The sequence below is a fragment of the Pristis pectinata genome, chromosome 25, assembly GCF_009764475.1.
Source record: "Pristis pectinata isolate sPriPec2 chromosome 25, sPriPec2.1.pri, whole genome shotgun sequence".
Classification (NCBI taxonomy): domain Eukaryota; kingdom Metazoa; phylum Chordata; class Chondrichthyes; order Rhinopristiformes; family Pristidae; genus Pristis; species Pristis pectinata.
This window is the reverse complement of record NC_067429.1, coordinates 23,204,986-23,229,379: the sequence shown is the minus strand read 5'-3', so window position 1 is coordinate 23,229,379 and position 24,394 is coordinate 23,204,986. Positions and strand designations below refer to the sequence as shown.

The window sequence follows — 24,394 nt, the reverse complement described above, 5'->3', positions numbered from 1 at the left end:
AGCAGGAGTAGGCCACCTGGCCCCTCAAGCCTGCCCCACCATTCTATATCATGGCTGATGAACCCAGGCCTCAACCTCTTCCTCTGTGCCAGATCCACACAGACCCCATCTCCCAATCTTTTAAAATTTATCAAAATCCACTTTAAATACCTCTAACAAGTTAGTCACCACAACTCTGAGGTAGAGAATTCTATAGATTCACTATCATCCGTGAGAAGAAATTTTGTATCTCTGTTTTAAATGACTGCCCCCTTATCTTGAAACTATGTTCCCTCATTCACTATTCTCCCACTAGTGAAAACATCTCAATAATTACCCCATCATACCTCCTTAGATCACCCCTCATTCTTGTAAACTCTAAAGAATACAAAACCAACCTATTGAGTCTCCCTTGATAGGACAATCCTCCCAGACCAGCCTACTATCTCTCTTTGAACCACCTCCAATGCTACTATATCCTTTATTATACATGGGGACCAAAACTATGCACAGTACTTCAGATGTGGCCTCACCAATACCCTGTAACAAAACTTCCCTATTTCTAAACTCCAACACCTTTGTAATAAAGGCCATAATGCATTAACCCCTGTTTAACTATTTGCTGCATTTGCCTGCTAACCTTCTGTGATTCATGAACCTCTGACCTTCTGTACTTCACTCATTTGCAGTCTCCTTTCATTTATATAATAATCTGCCTTTTGATTTTGGTTTAATATGTGCTATGACCAATATTAATGTAATATCAAACAAGCAACAGTAAAATCTATTTCTAACTTACAAATATTTTGCATGCTCACTGATAGCTAATGGGTTAAGGAGGAGTGATTATTAAAGCTATATTTAGCTACTCTAATCCATAATGCAGTGCTGGCTCTTGTGAAAATTCTTGTTTCTTGGGCACTGCAAGTTTGAATTGTTTCAACATTACCAAAGAAATTCCACACTAATCAAGAATACAGAAACTTAAAAAAGACAACTACACTAACACAGCTAACTGCACAGACAACTGAGCTTTAACTGACAAATGAAAATCAGATGAATTTTAAGAAGAAATTTATATATAAAAACATGATTTAACACTAACTGTGTACGAATTCTGGAGCAGGATTTGAATACTCAAACTTCCTGGTATTCACCACCATAGTGGGGGCTACTACAAGTGAGAATGGTATTATGGGTGGCATACTTCAAAAGTTTTGAAATTCTGAATGTATCAGAACTCCCATAAAATAGATGGTTACTTAGCCAAGATTATCAAGTTATATTTTTGTAGCAATGCTTTCTTAAAATAGATCACAAAACAGGAAACAAATAGCTCATTCAAACCAGTAACAAATACAGCTTCACTGAACTCTGACAGACTTCAGGTTTAGCAAGCAAAACTGCTCACAAATATTCTTCTCCTTCAATTATGTAAGAAATACTGTACCATGCAAAGAATATAACATTAAATATGGTGCAACAACACAGTGGTGCAACACAAAAAAACCTTTGCCAATATTAAACATTGCAGTTTATAACTTAAAGGGGAGAAGTTTTACTGCTTATATAGAACATTATCAATCAATGCTCAGTTATTGCACATCTGTAGGCCACGCTATAAACTCCAGAATTCCTTCTACAGTGTATGGGCATTAGCAAGTAAAAACATGCATTTTTGTGACCACCTTCCTTTCAATCATCAGGATCATAGCTATAAGATTTTCCATATCATAAGCTTTCCAAATTATTTTTTTTTTCATTAGTTATTTTTTGAACTTTTCTTGTTTATTTGGAATTGACATATGAAGTCACATTTTCATAAATAAATGTTTTTGAAAGGGACATTGGAAACTATTTCCAAATGTCCCCAGAAAGATGTTCATGGGCCTTAATCTGCTATTAATTGTTCTAACAAATATAAGTAGGTCCTAAACTCAAACTGTGTGTGTTTGTTTCCACCATAAGATTGAATGGCATCTGCCTACACAGGATAGCAAAGAAATGGACATCAACAGAGTTACGCAGCATAGTAACAGCCCCTCCAGCACACTATGACCATTCTAACCAGAAGGTACATATCTATACTAATCCATTTACCAACAATTGGTCTATATAGTCTTCCATGCCTTTGCAAATCTAGTGCTTGTCCATGAACTTCTTAAGTGTTGTGACAGTACCTACCTCCACCCACACTCAGGCAGATTCCAACCATCCTCTGGATGAAAAATGTTTCCTCAAATCCCCCTCTAAATCTCTTACCGCTTACCCTAACCCTATGCCCTCTGGTTTTAGAAACCTCTGCTATGGAGAACATTTCCTATTATCCACCTTATCTATGCCTGTCATAATTTTGTACTCCTCTATCAGTCCACTCTCATCCTATCTGATCTCTCCTCATAGCTGAAATGTTCCATCCCAGGCAGTATCTTGGTATTACAAAAATTAGGGTGACTCTCAAGTTCTGTACTGAGGTAGCCATCTTTTAGATGAGGCATTTATCCAAGGCAGATGACACTAAAACAGGTGGTATCATAGAGAGTGAAGCAGGTTATCAAAAATTACAAGAGTATCTTGATGAGCTGGGTAATTGGGCTGAAGCATGGCAAATGTTGTTCCAGTCAGATAAGTGCAAAGTGTGTATTTGAGAAGTCAAACCAGGGCTGGTTTGTAGGGCTTATACAATGAAGGGTAGGACCCTGGGGAGTGTTGTAAAACAGGGGGCCCTAGGTGTACAAGTACATATTTCCCCGAAAGTGACATCACAGGTGGGCAGGGTGGTGAAGAAGGCGTTTGGCACACTAGCCTTCATCAGTCAGGCCATTGAGTATGGGAGTTGGGACATTGTGTTGCAGTTGTACAAGACATTGGTGAGGCTGCACCTGGAGTATCATGTATAGTTTTGCCACCCTGTTATAGGAAGACATCATTAAGCTGGAAACAGTACCAAGAAAATTTATGAGAATGTTGCTAGGACTTGAGGGTCTGAGTTATAGGGGGAGGTTGGGCACAACTAGGACACTGGCCGGTAACCTTATAGAGATGTAGAAAATCATGAAGGGCATAGGTAGAGTGATTTCAGTCTTTTTCCCCCCAGGGAAAGGGAAGTCACAAACTAGAGGGTATAGGTTTTAGGTGAAAGGAGAAAGATTTTAAAAAGGGACCAGAGGGGAAACTTCTTCACGCAGAGAGTGGTGTGCATACAGAACAAGCTTCCAGAAGAAGTGGGCTGAGGCAGGTACAATAATAACATTTAATATACATTTGGAATAGGTACACGGATAGAAAAAGATTTAGAGGGATATGGGCCAAGATGGGCATCTTGGTCCACATGAATAAGTTAGGCCAAAGGGCCCCGTTTCCCATGCTTTATCACTCTATGACTCTAAGGCCCTATCTTGCCCACTCAAGTGAACATCAAAGATCCCTTTGTACTATTCTGAAGAGGCAGGAGTTCTCTTTTGTGCTGGTTAATATTTATCTTTTAAGGAGCTTAACTAAGAAAAAATTTATCTGCTTATTATCACCTGCTGTTTGTGGAGCTTGCTGTGTACTAACTGGCTGCTATTTTTTTCCCCTCGAACTAGAACAGTAACTGCACTTCAAAAGGATTCCACTTGCTGTTAAGTACTTAGGATGACCAGAGGTCATGAAAGATGCTACAGAGATGCAACATTTTTTTTTACTAGTTTCTGCCATTTATGATGGAGGGAATGCCTCATCATTCATTCTTTTGATTCTTAGGACGGTGGGGTTTATCATGTAAAGAGAAATGAAACAGACTAAGCCTGTGCTCTGGAGCTTGGAAGAATGTGGGGTCACATCAATGAACATACTACATTCTTAAGACCCTTCGACAAGGTGCACGTGGACAAGGAGTCACAGTCCTCAAAATAAGGAGTCATCTTGAAGACAAACATAATAGAGTTTCTTCACCCAAAGAGTGATTGAATTTTTGGAATTCATTACCCAAGAGGACCACGGAGGCTCAATCACTGAGTATATTTAAGATCAGTATATTTAAAGATTTTAGGAGAACCAAGGTGTATGGGGATAGTGCAGGGAACTGGCACAGAAATAAACAATCAGCCATGACCTTATTGAATGAGACAGCAGGCACATGGGCCAAATGGCCTACTCCTGCTTCCAGTTTTTTTTTAAATGTTATGAAATGTTGCCTATGCGCAAGACTTTACATATTTACTCCAGCTTCTAATCTTTGCCCATATAACTACACTTTACAACTCCCAACACTCCTTTCTTCAGCACTGTCCATTTCAGTAGGAACCCAACATTACAATTCCTCAGCAAATGGACAGCACCTGCATGTGTCACTGCCCAAATGTACCTCTTAAAAACGGGTATGCAAATATGTCCAGCAATATCTAGGATTGGAATAAGAAAAGTGGGCAGAAAACAGAAGCAGTGAACCAGCAGTGCAGTATTCAACACTCCACACTTGATGGCTGATGAAGTGCAGGTGCTACTGAATGAAATGGATGTAAGGAGTGACATGTGAATGGCCATACTAGGGCATTCTGCCAATGGCTGACAAAATATGACCATCTGGCACAATAGCAACAAAATTGCAAAGTTGGGTCAATCCAATGAGTTCTATTCATCAAGGACATGGCCAAGCCCAGTAGCACATTAATCATTGACCAATGCCAAGGCTTCATAGAACCATGCAATGAAACACACAGTTATTTTATTGCTGATCATATATAGCCACAAGAAATAAATCAAGGCAGTAAATTAGAACTGAAAGTTTTGCTGCTTCTTCAAAGGGTGCCACCCACTAAAAATCCTAACTGCTTGCTGTACAGTCATTTACCAAGAACCATGACTGGCAGCTGAAGTTGTCACACTTCAGTCACTGCACGTGGTTCAATCAGCATACAATAAAACAAAGATCTCGTGCAAGATGGAAACTAAAATAAAGTAAAAGATATGAAAACAAAGATTAAAAAAATTTAAAATGACTGAAAAGAAGGGTGTGGGGTTTTCCAATCATCAAAAACTTTCATGGGCTTCTTGATTATACCTTTGGAGGCCCTGCCACTGCTCAGATCGCACCCTTGGAATCCAGTACAGTTCAGGCCAGCAAGCCTGTGCCAGAAAGAACTGTCCCATTACAGGAAATAACCAAAAGTGTAGCTAAAGAGGCAGACAGTGAGGAACAAAGTTTGAGGTGAATAGATGCAGATGCTTAAGCAGGGAATCATAACTTATGGTGTTCACAGTTAAAGGAACAGCTACTAATGGTGGAGAAATTAAAATTGGGGTACTCAAGAAGTCAGAATTAGAGGAGTGAAAATATCTCAGGAGGACATAGTTTGCAGATTCCATGGAATAAAAGACGTGTGAAGGGACTTGAAAAGGATGAGAATTCTAAAATTGGGGCACTGCTTAACTATGACCCACTATAGTTTATGGAACACTGGGTGAACAAGAATTGGTATATGAGGTGGGAAATAAGCAGCAGAGTTTATGAAAAGTGGAAGGTTGACAAAGTGTTTTGGAAAGATCAAGTCTTGATGTGACAAAGGCACTATTGAGTCTTTAAGCAGTTAATGAAGGATGGAACTGAGCAAATGTTACAAAATTAGAAATAAGTAGAAGATTTTTAATGAATGATTTTCCTGAGGGAGCCAAGAAGCATAATCAAATTATATATTTGTAAATCATTATTTTATGAGCCAGAGTTTATAACATATAATAGTGTCATTAAAAAACATTTACTGTATTTTACACTTGTGTTGCAATAATAAAAAGTCTCTAAAAATATAAAAGGCAACACAAAGGAAAAAAAATCGAAAATCAGGTTCTTTTTAGGGAAGCAGAACTCAAATTAATTGGATAGCTGTTTCAAAGAGCTAACACCTGTGGCTCAAATGGCCTCCAAAAGTGTTGTAAGATTCCATTTTTTAATAATCAAATTACAGCAAGCACAAAATCACAGATTACTTTTAATCTCCAGAAGTAATTCTGAATTCATGGTATTTCTGGAGTCAGTTTCATTCACTGTCCCATGGACTTAACCAGTGATTGACTAAGACATACAACCATAAAGACTTTCATTTTGACTGCTTATGTCAAGCGAACTAACCGCAACACACTAAAGATGCTTTATACAGTCACAGTTTCCATGGTGAAAGGGAAACAAATTGGTTTGCTCTGAATAATTATCCAATTATTCTGCCGGAGAGATACACGTATGAAATATACACATGTACGCATAGATATAAGGTGAAGCCTGAAACAGACTTGACAACGGTCACTAACATGATTGGAAAGATGGCCAAATTTTTTTTAAACTTCCGACATAAATAAACGCCATACAGGTAAGATACTGAAAAAGTATCTGAAAACTACAGAACACTATCTTAGCAAAGGACAAAAATGGGGAAAATTCTACAAATTAATATCGGTAAAGTATGAAAATCCATCAGGGGTTGTGCACTCAACAAATTTTGAATGCAGTAATTCCTCGACTTATGAAGGGGATGCATTGCAGGAATACATCCAACGAAGTGAAATTCCGTAAACCGAAAGCCTGTAATGCTTACAGTGGCAAAAAAAGTAGCTTTGCAAACTAAAGTCAATTACATTATAGTGAAAATTTGTAAATCAAATGTGTTTATTGAGGAAATACTGCACATCCAAATAAATGGAACTAAAATCTTATCTCTAATTTGCATGAGCGTCCAAGCTGAGAATAGTTTCATGCAGCTTCAACTCAGCTTCAGGAGTCACCGTACAAAACTATGTGGATACTGCACCATATATAAAGTGACTTGGAGAAATTAAAAAGAAACCTGTTGTGATAAGTAAGCATTTTCACATTAATTTGGTATAAAGTCTTCTGCCCACATTTGGAGTGAAGAATAATATTTAGAATAAAGCTGAGGAAATATTACTTGGCAATACCAGAGCAGGAGTGTGCGAAACTTGGTGCTGAAGATACTTAATAACAGACACACAGAGGATTTACCTAATCAACAGAATCAAAATCCCTCACTAAAATTATCAATTCTTAAAAGCGTTGCAGAAGCATTCCCCTAAGGGTTAAAAATAGATCTTCAGTGGTTCTAACTCTGAAGTAACAGCTCCTCAAGACACATCCAATTTATCAATGCAACGTAGAAATCAAATGCCCCCATACCTCTTTAGGTGTTTGCTGATCTGTGATCCGTTGACCTTCAAACAAAAATCGAAGTGAATTTGGGGGAACACCCTGCATCAAAGAAAGCAAAAAAATACATTAAATTAGACGTGGTGCTTAATTTAGAAAATTGTACTTGATAGTTTTTATTGTACAATTTGTTGGAAGGTAATAAAGTGACCTTTGAAATTACGCCATGGTTCATCCAAAGCCAAATACTTCCTCAGTAGGAAAGTTTGAAAACAGGAGGTCAGACATTCCATATTTTCTCATAACTGGTCAGCTCCAAAGCTGTACTTTCAGAGATCTTTTCATTTTGTTAGGGGTTGTTTAAAAAAAAGGGCCTTTTGCAGTTAATTTGTAAAATACACCGCTTTAATCACAAGAAAAAATATAATATTGAACTAACCACTGTTTAGCACAAGAGTATCCATTAAGGTTTTCGTGCTTTTAGCCTGCTTAAGTGCATATAAAGGAGTGTCACGTACCATTTAATTCAATGTTCCCTTTAAGTTGCCTATATCTCAAGGCGTTGGTACTAACAGACCTTGGTCTTCTGATTTAGTAAATATCCATCAACGATGTAACATCAAGAGCTCTTCCCAAACTCCAAGCTCACAAAATTATAAATGGAAACTAGAAAATAAGAAATGCAAATAGAACAGAGTTGCCTGAGCTTTGTTGCTGGATTACCAAGGCCCATGGACTGCATTTGGCACAGGCTGTACTTTGCACAACTCTGACTTAGTACATTTCACTTTGGGAAGATTTTTTAAAAATTACAATGGATCGTGATGAACTTTTAATCCTTTGCCTTAATTTTTTTTGACTATCTTTATACTCCCACAAACTTTTGACAATATAATCATCAAGCTAAATGGCTGAGGAAAAAAAGCTATCCAGCCAGATAATGAAATGGTGTCAAATCAATGTACACAGCCAACACAATGAAATCAAATCATCATGCATCAAATTACAAATAATTCAGTTCACTGGCACTGCAGGTTCGAGAACAGCTCCCAGCCAGCTTTACCAATTATATTATTCACACAATGTTTAAATTAAAAAAAACTAAGTCATATCATCCTTGTGGTTTGGTTTTTCATAATCTATGCAATAGATTAATCTTTCGAAGAAATACATATTAATGCTATTTCATTTCTCCTCTAATTTCTGCACCAAATTGACAAAATAAAAATCCTTTTTGTTCTTACTCTTAAAATGAGCAAGAAAGTTAACAATTGCTGCCACTTGAAAAATATATTTCAATACTTAAAATGTATAATGATACTTAAGTGAGCAAAGAAAACTCAAATTCCAAAATTTTGTGAGATCCAGTCTGAAGCAAGATATTTGACAATACTCGCCAGCCTTGGCTCAGTTGGTAGCAATCTCGTCTGTGTGTCTGAAGGCTGTAGGTTCAAACAACACTCCAGAGACTTAAGCACATAATTCAGGTTGACACCTGATGCACTGTTGGAGGAGTGCAAATCTGACAGAGATGCAATCTTTCACACAAGACATTAAACTGAGGTCCTGCTTATCCTCTCAGGTGAACAAAAAATTCCATGCAAACTTTCATAAAATAGGATGGAAGTTTGCCATGTTAACTGGTTAATATTTAACCATTATGACTACGTATTGGATTTAATTGTTCTTTGGGGAATCTAGCTACATTCCAACCAGTTGTCAGATTTCTCTACAATAGTGAGTACATTTCAAAAGTTCACTGCTTAAAAGTGCTGCATCCAGGTGAAATGAAAGATGATATAAAATGGATGCCCTTTCCTTTAAGTTCTCTAAATCCATCTTTTAGAAGAATTCTAGAATACCTTGTACAGAATTAGATAATCACAAGGAACACAGGGGAAGTTTCATATTTATTAATATAAAAATTAGGCTCAGCTGAAGAACTTTAAAATAAGAGAAACTGAGTACCTTATGTCAAAGGAGATGCTCTAACCCCTGGATCCTCAGATCAATGCTTGGTGGAACTAGAAATAAGACAGCAATTTAAGAGATTCCCTGATGGCTCAATTGGTAAAATCATTTACCATTTGGAATTAGCCATGCAAGGCTTGGAAGAACTCAGGTTGTACCTTCATAGACACTGAGACAGATAATCTCAGTTAAAGGTTTAACTGTTGGCCTCAGTCCCTCTAAGCCAAGGAAAGGGAACATCCACCAGGGTTCTTAACCTGATTACTATCACATGTTCCATCTTGGAAGGCAAGAACAAAATCAGGTTTTGCCAAAATTTAAACAGACCATTAACAATAGATGTGACTAATTGTCTACCATGCTCATTAATTTGAAGTGCAAACCTTTTCTTTTTAAAATTGTAATTTTAGTCTAACTTCAGATGATGTTTGGATTTTTAAGTGCTACGTTGCTCTGCAGCAAAGTACGATCAAAGGCATGTGAAATTTCTGTGCCACATCTATTTCAACTGTGAAAAACACCCAGCATTACAATTATAGATGCTGTTCTTCAAAATAAAAGTTATGCCTGTAGAGAACATTTTGAGTCGAGTAGCACTAAGGTAAAGTGTAGTATTAGAGATTTGTCATTGGTGGCATCAGCAGCAGCAGTTTGATGTGATAAGTTATAAACAAAAACACAGCAAGAGTATTATCATGGCATAAATGTACATTAATCAAAATACAGTTTCCCTACATTGGCACCAAACAACAAAATAAATTGTTGAAAACATTACTGAATACCTTATTATAACTAATTCCACTTGAAGCAATTTTACCCCTGCGAGAAGGATAATACAGAACTTTGTCTATGCTCTTACCTGCCGCTGACAGTAGGACTCCTTCAGTTTTCTTAGCTGTGTGGTCATTTTCACTTTGAAATGGATCTCACTGTTGTCCTTTTGGAAAAAAAGTATATTTTATGGCCTCTAGTTTTGTTTATCCCAAGTAAATTCATTTTTAATCAAAACTTAAGATAAAGTTATTGAGGTCTGACACTTACTTGACCTATAACTTTTAATTTAATGTATTCTCCATCCTTCTTTTCTCCCGACTGGCTGGAAGGCTTTGCCTCCTAATCACAATACAAAGGAGAACTTGGGTTACAAAAATAACACCATTGCTCAGGTGGATACAACCTACAGTTGTGACATTGTGTTGGGAACTGAGTCATATTTCATCTCAAGAGTATTTGCTTGAATAGAGCAATGTCAATCTTTACATCCACTGAATATGGTGGAAGGGAGCATATCACAAAATTATTTAATACATTATTTTGTAGCCATAGATGTTTTGCAATAGATAGCAAATATAACTGCTTAATGCTGTTCTGTTTCAGTACCACACAACTGAAAATTGACTTTCTTCCCCCATAAGCGAAACATGACAATGATCATTTCCTGTTGTCTGTCACCCTTGCAATCCTGGTGCGGTTTCCAACTGCAGCTAAATTACTTGCTTACATTCTTACACCCTTCCCAACAACCTCCAATATTCAAATGGCCTCCCCAACCTTGCAATTCCTCGCTCATCCATCCTCCAAGCCTCTGGATACCTATCTCCTCCCACAACCAATTCCCTCCACGTTCTACAGTAACAAGGACGTGTAAGTTCCTGCTCCAATCGCTTCTCTTGCTCACCCCAACTCTCTTCAAACATACGAACAGGCCAGCTTCCGCTTCCGATTTCCCACACCCAAATACACAGCAACAGGTCATCTCTTCTCTTGAAATATTCCCCACGCCACACAAAGGCCAGTCCCTGATCCCAATTGCACCCCCACCAAATGTTTGATTCTAACAATCCCAGCCAAAGACCAAAATGACCTTCCAATGCTGGCTTTGACAAAGAAGGGCTACTCGGCACTTTCAACTGAAAATCTGCAAGGTCTGATACTGAGATTTGGTGAATTTGCACCATTTCTGGTCTGACATATTGCAATGTAGCAAAATGTTACGGTGTAAGAAAAGATGCAACCAAATGTTTAGAAAGTGCAAGCAATCACACCAACCAGAACTTGCTGTAGCTACAAAGTGCTTTAAGTTTGTGAAGTGTGAGTTAATGTTATGCACAACAACTTAACAGAAGTCTGACTTGTTGCAACAACAGCTTTAGCACGAGATGCCAGCAATGTAAGTGGATATACAAAAAGAGCACATTTTTCCAGTTGCGTGCTAATCATCAATCCATGTTCATGATGAAGCAGCTAATGTTCTGATCCAGAAGATCATGCTACACTTACTTCCAAGCTGACATTGTTCCTTCACAACCAAGAACCATCAGGCTCTCATATAATCTTGTGATCTTTTGTCAGAAAAGGCAACTGAGCTGGTTAGGAGGAGGCAGGACCACCATTGAACAACACGTCAAAGAGGAGGGCACCTTGTCTATGAAAAGGAAGCAGTATTTATTTGATCTGGCGTGGGGAAAGGTGGAGTCAAGAGTGACTATTAGTGATTAATCAAGTACTTTCAGGTGCGAACATGGTTAGATTAACGCATATATATCATTCACTTTTCCTTTGATTTAAAACAAAATCTAGTCATGATGAATTAAAATTAACGTGCAGGCAAAATTCATTTTTTCTTGGTAACATATTTCTGGATCATTTTTAAAACGTGCACAAATCAGAACTTAGGAGGTTCTGCAACTACGGATCAGCTGATGGCACCCCTGAAATATTTTCCAACTACCTGAAGCACAATTTCAATTTAATCAAAATAAATGGCTCCTCGCCTTGAAGAATCAATTATCCGTGAAGCTACTAAATATTGCACTTTTGCAATAATATCCCACTAATTGTTAAAACTTCAGCTTTCTAAGCCTCCATTCCAATTTACTAATAAAGGTATGGTTGTATGGTGCTCAAAAAAATAATCACTCAATAGAAACTTTGCAGACCTGGCATTTGTGGGGCAAATGTCTTATAAGGGCACACAAGAAGTTATGCCAGTGTCCATTATGCCAGTGAAGAGGACGAGGGAACATCATTACAAGATAAAGGGCCGATCATTTAAAACACAGAAATTTCTGTTTGCATAGTCTGGCGAACCTCCGGAGTTCTCTACTCTGAGGGGGTGTCAAGGCCAAATCGTTACAAGTATTTAAGGTGGAGGTAGATAAATTTTTGAAAGATCGAGGAATTGAGACCAAGGGGACCTGGCAAAGAGGATTTGAGGCCAGCGTAGATCAGCCTTAATCATGCTGAATGGCAGGGCAGGCCTGAGGAGCCAAGGGGTCCATTCCTACTGCTATTTCCTCGTAGAATATTTGTATTATTCCTAGATAGAGGTTGACATGGATTCTGAGGTACTAATGAGGCCAGAGTGGGAACTGCAAACTCTTTCACAGCTAGTGGGATGGGCAAATAGTCTGTGAGCTGTTGCACTTCTTCAGCTGCTTATGTAGGTGCTCTCGATGCATAGCCTTGAATGGTCCTTCTCCACTTTGAGTGATCATGGGCCCAGGGTTCCCAGGCATCAGTGGGGATGTTGCAGTTCTTTGAGGAAGCTTTGAACACACACTTAAGTATTTTTCTGTCTGCCTGGTAGCTCCTCCCACAGCAGAAATCCGAATAGAGCATCTGTTTCGAGATTGTGGTATTGGATATGCAAAGGTATGACCTATCCAGGACCTAAATGCTGGATTAGGAGAGGACACTGATATTGGTTTGTTTATCCTTCCAGTCAATTTGGAGGACTGATCTACAATCAGGAGACACCCTGTTGCAACTACTAGAGCTAGTGTTGCTCCCTGTACTTGTTCTACCAGTGCGTCACCTGATGTTAGATGGTGGAAAGACCTTCATGTGGCAGGAGGCAAGTCACTTGTCGGAAGATACCCAATCTGACCTTCTTATATATTTACCTGGACGGTCTAACTTGAATTCCTGACTCCTAGGACATTGATAGTAGGGGGCTCAGCAAAGGTAATGACAGTGAATGTCAAAGATAGGTGGTTAGATTCTCTCTTGTTGGATTTGGTTATTGCCTGGCACTTTTCAACCCATGCCCAAATATCATCTTGACCTTGCTGCATGCAGGCAATGGGCTGCTTCATTTTCTGAGTTGTGAATGGAACTGAATATTGTGCAATCATCAATAAGCATCTACCCCTTCTGACCTGATGATGGAAGGAAGATCATTGATGAAGCAACTGAAGATGGTTAAGCCTAAAATACTACCCCAAGAAACTCCTGCAATGTATATCCTAGTTCTGGGATGATTAATCTTTGTTTGTGCAAGGTATAACTCCAACTATTGGAATGCTTTTCCTTTGATGGCTATTGATGACTAGGGTTCCTTGATGCCACACTTGGTCAAATGCTGTCTTTACCTCAAAAGTAGAAACTCTCATCTCACCTCTAGAATTCAGTTGTTTACTCAATATCTGGACCAAGGCTGGATACATTCTGGAGCTGAGTGGTTCTGGCAAAGCCCAAACTGGGCATTGGTGAATAAGTTATTGGTGAGCAGGTGACATTTGATAACTCTGTCAGCAACAGCTTAAATTTCTTTGAGAGTAGATTGACTGGGCCATATTTTGCTGGATTGAATTTCTACTTTTCTTGTGAAGATAGACCTGAGCAATTTCCCACATTTATGGGTAAAAGAGGTGGGGAAAGAGAAAAAAAGACCACATTCAGGAAAGAAATAAAAGATAGGAGAATGCTTTTAGCTGCAAAAATTATTGCTGAATGAAGAAAAAAGCAGATGAAGACATAGGAATAGAAAATGGAATAACAGAGAAATAGCTAGAGGAGAGAAGATGGCACACAAAAGATTTTAAGAAACAAAAATGTTGCATGATATTTTAGTCCAGCCACTTATACCAGAATCTAATTTTATATGATTAAGCAATGTCTTTTACTATTTTCGAAAAACTAATTTTCCAAAAGAAAATGCTCGTAGAACATGATAATAAAGTAAACAAACAGAAATTAATTTAGAAAAAGAAAAATGTAATATACCTTTTAGTAAGGAATGAAAGGCAGTTCTAACCAAAAGAGAAACACCAGGCAAGATCCCCTGGCACTGATTGGAGCATTGTGGAAAACCTGTTTTCACAAGCACTAGCAAGAGTATTGGCTGCTTTGTTGTGTATGCCATCTTCCCAATTAGTTCAAAAGAAAAATTATTGTTTTGCTCTGTTTGTTTTATTACACCCTAGTATATATCGATTTAAGACTGGACAGTGAACAGACACAGCAAATTCAATTTTTCCATTCAGCTTTTGCATCATTCACTGCTCTGATTTGGAGTTGTTGTTGTGAAGTAAGAATTAAAGAACTCATCAGGAGATAAATAAAGTCTACTGAAAAGTGAAGAAATACATCCAAAGGCTATTGTAGCTAAAATGTGTAAAATTATCCAAGCACATTAAGACCCATTTCTACATTTACTATTTGTTCATTTGTCAAATTAGAATTAATTTTAATTTGTGGAATACAAATATACTTCTGAGTAATACTTCAAATCTAATTAGTCGTGATTTACAAAGGCTTGAGTTGTGTAAATACAGCAAGATTAAGAAATAATATTTACATTGAGAGAAAAAAAATCACAATATCTGATAAATCAACACAAATAGCCTCCTCCACTACTCCATTCCCAAGTGAAAAACATTCAGTTTTCTCTCAAACCTTTGTGTTAGTGTCTAGAAATAGGTGGCAGCAATGCAGAGAGGCATAGCCTTAGATGGCATTTTTCCTGCTAACATACCAGAATTTCTATTTTCATGAACATATGTTTGAATAACTCCTTTCTAGTTCAAATTAAAAACAAGGTCATAGTGAAATAGTTTCCTGAAAACTGAACCATTATATCCATATCATAAATAAACCAGAAAGGTATAATGTGGTCAACAATTACAGAAATACAAAAAGCAGGGTTTCAGTGACACAGAAATACAGTTGGCATTCATGATGTTTTGCTTTTACTGTAAATTTGCTGGAATTTCCAGCTATTCTACAAAAACAGCGTACTGACAAATCTGAAGCCCTACGTGCTTCTCCCTACCCCTCCCCACCACCAAAATGTCAAGGTGCCCAAAGGGCAATAAAAGGCAAACTGATGTGAGGTGCCTATAATAGAGCAGAATGCTGAGAGGAGTGTAGAAAATGTTTGAAATTAGAAGAGAAATTAGGAAAGCAAAAAGAAATGCTATAAAATCAAAGAAAACCCAAAGATGATTTATATACATAGAGGGCAAAAAGATAACTAAGGAAAGGAGAACTAAGGATAATCAAAGAAAGAGTCAGGCCTATTAGAGACCAAAAGGGTAATCCTATGTGTGTAGATGGAGAACATGAGTTTTTATAGCCCCCTCTTCAAAACAAAGAAGGGAACGATGCCAAAGTTGTAACTGAGGAGCACAAGTATGAAATATTACATGGGATAAATATAGTAAAAAAAAGTATTGAGGGATTTAGCCACTTTGAAAGTGGATAAGTCACCAGACCTGGGTGAAGTACGTACATCTGAGGAGCAAAGAAAGAAATTGCAGAGACTCTGATGTTTTTCAATTCGCCCTCAATACACAAGTTGTGCTAGAGGATTGCAGGACAGGTTACATTTCAGCCTAATCTAAAAGGAAAGGGTTAAATCAAGTAACTACAGACCCACTAGTTGAAATTCAGTGGTGGACAAATTATTGGAATCACTTATAAGGGATAGTTTATTTAGACATACGCAAATTAATTAAGCACAGGTAGCACGGATTTATTAAGGGAAGATCACAGAGTCAGAGTTGTTCAACACAGAAACAAGCCCTTCATCCCACCAATCTACTGCGACCTTTTTGCCTATCTACACTAATCCCATTTGCCCATACTAGGTCCATAGTTAAACCTATGCTCCCTTGTTTTTTTTGAGGGAATAAATTCTTACTATTTACCCTATTTATGGCTTTTATAAAATATTATATATTTCTGTCAGGTCATCCTGCAGCTTTCTTTGCTCCAGGAAAAATAAAAATAGCTCACCCAATCTCTTCCCATAACTAAAGTCTTCCAGTCCAGGCAACATCCTATTGAATCTCCTCTGCATTCTCTCCAGCATAACCACATCCTTCCTGTAGTGTGGCAGTACACAATACTTCAATGCAATTTAATCAGTGTTTTGTTAAGTTGCAACATCCCTACTTCAATATTCTATGCCCTGACTACGAAGGCAAACATGCCATATGCCTTCTTCACTACCCTATCTACCTGCGTTGTACTTTCACAGAACAATGAACTGAAAGTCCAAGGTCCCTGTGTTATGTCTAATTAACAAGTTTTTTTTTGAAAAAGCAAGTAACAATGAGCCTTTTTTCCTCCCACCCAGAGGGTAGGGGTTTAGCAACTTTGAAAGTGAATAAGTCACCAAACCCAGGTAAAGCACCAAAAGCTCTTACTCAGATGTGACCTGCAGGGCTTCAGACCAAGTGCTGAAAGTTGGAAATAACCTAGGTAGCACTTTTTTGACAAACCTGAATAGCTAAAGATCTCCTATGTTATTGTATATTTTCTATTAATCCATGAAATGTAAATAGACAAATCTATATTCATACAGGGAGAGGGGTGGAGGAAGAGCATGGGATCATAGGGGGAAAAGGAGGAAAAGAGTGGTCAGGGTACTGAAGTTACATTAAATGACCCTGGTACAGTACACAGCTACCTGAGTCTAGTCTTCCCAACTACGAGGTAGTGTACAATATTATTCTATATTATGAAACAAGGAAACTTTCTTGACACAATGATTCATTGCTCATGCTTTTGAATTTATCCGACAGACTACTGATGGTGTTATCTTCCCCATCAGCAATAAGTGAGCTGATCAGAAAAAAATAGCATGATTTTGTTATTTAAACATAAAGTTTGTAATTTGTATATGAAAAAAAATAAAACACATGACGAAATTTTCTATATAGACTTCCAGAAAGCGGCCAATGCAAATTCCATGCAAAAGACTATAGGTAAAATAAGAGTGCATCGAATTGGAGGTAGCATTTTGACAGGCCAGATACTGGTTGTAGAAGGAGGTGATAACAGTGAAGATGGAGAATAGTAAAGAAAGGCAGGTATTCAGATTGACAGGTAACAAAGAGCATTATGCATGAATCCGTTTGGGAGCTTCAGCTTTTCAGCATTTTTATTAATAAATAAAGGAGTTTTGTTTTAAATGATGAAAGATGTATATTCAAATTTTAAGCTCTATTCAGTGACACAGTAAAAAACAGACAGATGCAGGAAGTTGCAGTCATTCTCAGATTAAATTAGTGGACAAAATAATTGTGAATATAGAACTTATATGGCAAATGTGGAGAAAGAAATCTGAGTAAGTGATAAAGAAACTGGAATTGTGGAAGATCAAATAAATTTGGTGGGACAAATACACAAATCAATTAAAAACAGTAGAAAAAACATAAAAGCAAGCAGAAATACCAATGTGATATTGGTCTATCTCAAGGAGGCTGAATTACAAATGAGAAAATTTGCTTCAGTTATAGAAAACCTTGGTCAGGCTTCATCCTAGACCCCACCACGTTGAGTACCACAGTTTAGGAAGTGCACATTCTCCATGAACCTTGGAGGATTAAGTTTGAGGATAAGATGCATAAACTTGACTTGTATTTCTCTATTATAGTAGAATAACCCAACTGAAAAGCTACAACATTAAACAATTTTGATAGGATGGACAGGAGAAACTATTTCATTGGGAAGAATTGAGAACAATGGAAAACAATCTTAAAATTTCAGAGGGAAATTAAATAAGCACAATTTTTCCCGCACAAAACCATAATAGAAACCTGGAATTATCTCCCCCAAAAGGATGTGGTTACCAAGGCAACAATAACTTTCAAATCTGAGATGGATATATAACGGGTAAGCTTCAAGGGATATGGAAGTATGATAACAGAGCTGAGGTACAAATCAGCTATGATCAGTTAGGTCAAAACGTAGGTTGAAGTGGCTGATTGACCTGCTCCTGGAACTAGTGTAAAAATTAATGACCGATACAACTGAACTAATTCTGGAAAAGCAACCTTTTTTAGTTAATCTATATTTTTCTTGAGGTTTCCCATTAAAAGGAATTCTCCTGCTAATTATATAACAATTGCACATTTCTTACCAAATAGACAAACCTAGCAAGGCTGTGCTCCTAATGCTCTATTATAACAGACAGAGAATAAGATATGTGGCACTGAAGCCCCAATTCCAGCTCATGCTCACAACACAACCAATGGAAAACCATCAACATAGCTTAATTCAAAAAGCTTGACGTAGGAACATAAAACACTCAGTAGCTCAAGCCCGAAGCTTGTCTGATACAAATCTGTCGATTCAACAATCCAATCTCCAATTCCCTGTATTCCAAAGCCTTCTGATTCTACAGCAAATATCAAAAGGCAATCTATTCTATCCTGGAATAGAATACACCAAGAAAAATATATTGGACTTGGCAGAAGAAAACATGACGTTATTGCTTTATTTTTACTACAGCTAGTGTAGGCACTGAAATAAATTTTATACAAACATGCGTTCTCCCACGGTGTTACTCCTGTTGTAACATAGGACACAGCAGAACTGCACAGATGTTCTGTAGTTACACAATCATCTGGGATTCGTAATATGGAGAAATGATAGTCCAAACATAGGCATCATATTATTAGTGTCTAAAATAATACATCTGTGGAAACTGCCCAGCAATTTTTACTATTCTCCACATGTGGTATGAAATTTTCACACTGTAATTGCAAAGTCTGGTCAGTGATGCCTCCATAGCTGCCGTGCTTCAACTCTACAAGCAACTTTCTCTGTGGTCCAACGTAATTTTCTTCCCAATACTCAGGATGCTATGCTTCTGCTAGTTAACTAATAAGATTGAATTAAAATCCTATAAACAGAATTCAAGATATACACATATATTATTAGATTCATAGACTTCTTTTATTTATTCATTTTTCAGGACATGCTGGCAAAGTCAATATTTATTACCCATCTCTAATTCCCTGAGAAGGTTATGATAAGCCATTTTCTTGCAGCAGTGCGTTCTTTTGGTGAAGGAACTGCCATAATGTTGTTCAGTAAGGAGTTCCAAGATTTAGACTCAGTGACAATTCATCATGTAGACAAATCAGGATTGTCTGTGACTTGGAGAGGAACCTGCAGGTGGAGGTGTTCCAATGTGCTTGCTGTCCTTGTCCAATGCAATTGCAGCTCTCAAGTTTGGAAGTGCTGCCAGAATGGCCAAGGCAAGTAACTGCAATGCATTTTGATGAAGGAACTTTGCAGCCACTAGTGTGCTCAGCCTGCAGGAAATGAACATTTACGATAGTGGATTGGGTACCAATCAAGCAGGCTGCTTTATCCTGGATGGTGCCAAGCTTTGAATGCTGTAGGACCTGTATACAGGCTAACAGACAGTATTCCATTACACTCCTGACTTCTGTTTTGGAGATACTGGAAAGTCATTGGTGGGGAGTGGTGGGGCAGGCAGGGAGTGTGGCATTGATCAGGAGCTCATTACTGGATCCCCACTCTCTAGCCACAATATTTATGTAGCTGGTCCAGTTGAGTTTCTAGTCAATGGTTAATCAGAATGTTGATGGTTGAAGACCTAGTGATAGTAAGGCAATTAAATACAAGATTCTGTGGTTAGGCCCTGTCATATTCAAGATATTGATTGCCTGCTACAAATGTTACTTGCCAATTCCGAGCACATGCCTAGATATCATCTAGATCTTGCCCCTTCATTTTCTGTGAAGTCATAAATGGAATTAAACAATACACAATCAGCAAACGTTCCCAATGCTGACCACACAATGGAAGGAAAGTCATCGATGAATCAGCTGAGCATACTGGCCTGACAAACTCCTGCAATATCCTGGGGCTGGCATGATCAGCCTCCAAAAACTACAATCATCTTTATTTGTGCAAGGTATGAGTTCAGCCATTAAAATCTTTTCCCTTGATAGTAAATGACTTTAGTTTTACCACGGTTCCTTAATAACATACTTGGTCAAATGCCATCTTGATATTGAGAGCAGTCACTTTCAACTCGTCTCTCTAATTCAACTCTTCAGTCCATGTTTGAAAACAAAATTGAACTGAGATTTGAAGCCTAGTCATCCTCGTGAAATCCAAACTGGGCATCTATGAGCTGGTTATTGAAAGCTAAGTGCTGCTTGATAGTACTGTTGACGACATCTTCCATCACTTTGATGATGTTTGAGAGTAGATTGATTGGGCAGTAGCCAATATAGAATTTGTTTACTTTGGGTGAACATGACACACCTGAGCAATTTTCCATATTGCTGGGTAGATGCCATTGTTGTAACTGTACTGCAAAAGCTTCGCTGGAGATGCAGTTAGTTTTGGAGTGCAAGTTTTCAGTACTACAGCTGGGATATTGTTTGGTTCCAAAGCCTTTTCTGAATCTCATGCTTGCAACCATTTCTTACTATCACATAGCTGAATCAAATTGGTTGAAGACTGGCTTCTATAACGGTGGGAGTTATCCACTCAGCCTTTCTGGTTAAACATGGCTATAAATGTTTCAGACTTATCTTTGTAATGTGCCAGGCCCTGCTATTGTTAAGGATGAAGATGCAGTTAGAACCTCCTCCTCCAATTAGCTGTCTAATATTCACCACCACTCAGGGTTACCTTTGGCTGTGGGATCACTTAACTCTATTGTATGCCGTTTATACTATTTAGCGCAAATGTGGTGACACTCCTGCCATGCCCTTTTGCAATTCTCATTGATCCAAGGTTGATTGTCTGGTTGATTGTAATGGTAGATCGAGGGTTATGCCAGACCATAAGGTTACAGATTGCAGTGGTGGTGTTTATTTTATGCTGCTGGGGTCCATGACCTTTCATGCGTATCCAGTTTTGGGCTACAAGATCTGTTCCAAGTCTATCTCATGCATCACAATTACAATGCCATACAAGATGATAGCTGTCTACTGTGTGAAGATGGAACTTTATCCACACAAGAACCGTGTAGTAGTCACTCCTACCAATGCTGCTGAGAACAGATTTATCTGCCAGAGTAGAACAGCTAGGACAAGATCATGTAGATTTGTTGCCTGTGTTGGTTTGCTTACTACTTGCTCCAGAGTCAGTCTGGCAGCTATGTCCTTCAAAACTCATTCAGCCCAGTCAATGGTGGTACTATAAGCTATTCTTGGTGATAGACATAGAATGTACTCTGGGTGGGAACTTCAAAGGGTTGTTCACCATAGAGAAGTACTGATTCATCAGCTGAGGGAGGACCGTAATCAGGAGGAGGTTTACTTGCCCTGGTTTGATCTGATGTTTTGAGACTTCATTAGGTCTAGAATCAATGTTGAGGACTCCTACGGCTACTCCCTTCAATCAATATTCCACTTTATTGCTATTTCTGGTGGGTCTGTCCTACCAAAGGGAGAGAGTGTACCTAGGAATTGTAATGGAGTCATCTGGCAAGTTGCCTCCAAGATAATGCAAATTTAATTCCTCCCACCTTGCATCACACAAAGACGCCATTCTGTACCTCCTGTTTTTTGATCTTTATCACATCATCTCATACCAATACATCTAATACATCTTCCAATTTCATTCTTATTTACAGGGCTCTGAATCATATCCACATTTAATTCTTTGCACATCCACATGCACCATTCCTTTCTCACTCTGCCAGAACCACAACTTCAACATTCCTCTCATCTTCACATTCTACCCCACCATAATCAACAGATCATATTCCATTTTCAACAAGAGTCTATTCCCTCCAGGACACACTGGTCCACTCCTCCATTACCACCAATGCACCTCTCTTCCTGTTGCACATTCCCATCTGATGCTATGGAATGTAGCATCTACCTTTATGTCTCTTCTCTTCTCACTATCCAGGTCCCAAACACAGTCTCCAGGTTAAACAATTTACATGTACTTTCTACAACTTAATGTATTCAATGCTTACGAATCTACATCCTTCACAACAAAATCATGCAAAATTACTGCATTGCAAAGCACCTCTGTTCAGTCCACAAGCATGATTCCAGTCACCTGACTTTTTAATGTGTTGTTCCACTTCACCCCAACCTCTTGGTTCCCAGACTCCTGCACTCTTCCAAAGAAGTTTCACATAAACTTGGGGAATAGCACTTCATCTTTCAACTAAGCACAATACAACCTTCTGAAGGCAACAAAGAGTAAACCCATTTCAGATAATGATTCTTCAACTGACACTTAGACCTCCTCTGAACCAATCTTTGTTTCATTGCTTGATCCATTGCTGCTCTTTTTCACCTTACAATTCCATGCTTTTCACCCTCTTCTGCATTCAACCCACCACAAACCTCCCTCTGATCTCTCATTCTTTTCTTTACATCTTAAAAATTCTATCTAACTTTTCCCCAATTCTGAACTAAGTCATTGCAAAGACATTAACATCATTCCATTTCCACAGATGCTGCTTGACTTGTTATGCGCTGTGACCATTTTCAAATTTCATTTCGAGTTTTCAATATAGTTTGTGTTTATGCCAATCACATCCAGTGCTTGCTCTATTTAAACAAGTATTTTAACCATACATTAGATAAGCTATAAAATTACAGCTATCTAAATACCATTGGTGACAAAGCCCGTAGTGTTGACAAGTAAGCTACAGACAATGTGTATTTTGTTTTTACAGTTACTGAAGATGCAGAATATACTGGTGGCATTTAATCAAAAGTAAAATCATATTCCAGTGGTTAAAGTAACCACAAGTACACATATTTCTGAACACTGGAACCTAACATTTTCAGCAATTCTCTGAAACATATTCAAACTTGCAATATAATTTTGATAAATTTCAAAACTGAGTACAAATTGATAATCTGATTTTGAGAAACATAATATGGAAATGACATAATAACTTTTATTAAAAATTAAGTAATTTTTTTGGTTTATGTCCAAGGACTTAATATCTGTACATTTAACTTGATTACGTGCAATAGACTGAGTGTGCAATTCATAAATATCCTATTCTGTGCTCGAAAAAAAACTCCATCAAAGATTCAATACCAACATACTTGGATGGCAAACAGTATGGAGCAAAATGGAGTTGCAATTCAGCTCCAGCTCCTATCACAACACGGCGTAATCTTTTAAACACTACGAAACCACTTAAAGGTAGACTTTTAAAATAAAATACACATTGTACCAAACATTTAAACCAATACAGGGCGCGTCCCCGATCTATTAGGTGCGCGCTCAAGCCCTCAATCGGCTTCCTTCCCTTCCGCCTCCATTTAAACCCTGTGTTTGGATGCACTAGTCCCAATTTTACACTCAGCGACGAAATACAACACAGCCACTCACTCCAACGTTTGTTTTAAAATATAGTGAACCCCCACCTGATCGGACATCTCAATGCCGGGCAGATGTACTTAAGCAGGAATCCGATCACCAGTAAATATGAACTCTCACCGGCCACTTTTGCGCACCAACCAAGCACGGCAAACAACGTCCCCTACGTCATGACGTCAGCCAGACACCAGCACATGACCCTATAATTCAAAGTATTCTGGGAGGTGTAGTTCAGAACAGCTTCCCGCTCACTGATGGTGTTGAATACAGCGGCGCCCGGTGCAGCATGGGTCACTAGTTCCGGGTGCATTCTTTTCCCTGCAATTATCAGATGCAACAAAAAGGAAACATCGCTTCACACAAGGAACTGTGGGAGCAACATTTGTTTCAAAGGCTGGTTAAGAAATACTGACTTGTTCCGGTTTAATCATGGGCCTCTCATTGAAAACAGTAAATGCACAGGTCAACACAGCATCTGTGTAAGCAGAAATGTTTTGAGAGGTGAAATGCTGCCTGATCTGCTATTTGCAACATTTTCTATTTTTACGCGTTCTAACATCTACAGTATCTTTTACACATTTTATTAAGTTCATTATAATTTCTTGTGTGGTCTAGATAGATAGACGAGTATTAACTTGCAAGGACATTATTTTTCATTTGTGGTATATTCCATTCCCTGGTTTGGTTTGTTGGATATCTGACTTGTAAAAATATGTTTTTAGTGGGAAAGGAGCAGCCGATCAAGATGAGTGCGAGAAAATTCAGGGAAAAAACCGCAGCAGCTCAGGAACCATCTGTGAAGTGGGAAAACAGCCATATCAGAACTAATGAAATAGCTTTTAAATAACTAAAGTCTGGGGAGGAAAACAGGGATGACACGTATAGAGAGGGTTAGACATTAGAATGACGAAAGGATGATAGTTAATTTTACGCAAAACCTTATCTCAC

The 24,394-nt window shown here is 38.2% G+C and overlaps 1 protein-coding gene across 1 annotated transcript in view; it reads right to left on the bottom strand.

Moving 5' to 3' along the window:
• The window catches only part of sumo1 (small ubiquitin like modifier 1), a 29,069-nt gene extending 5,451 nt beyond the window's left edge, over nt 1–23,618 (bottom strand). The window contains exons 1-4 of the mRNA XM_052038868.1: nt 23,494–23,618; nt 10,127–10,198; nt 9,945–10,022; nt 7,145–7,216 (exon numbers count right to left, since the gene is read on the bottom strand). Coding sequence (XP_051894828.1) covers nt 7,145–7,216; nt 9,945–10,022; nt 10,127–10,198; nt 23,494–23,505 — 234 coding nt within the window. The 5' untranslated portion in view covers nt 23,506–23,618. The remainder of the gene's footprint in view (nt 1–7,144; nt 7,217–9,944; nt 10,023–10,126; nt 10,199–23,493) is intronic.
• Nucleotides 23,619–24,394: the final 776 nt, after the last annotated feature.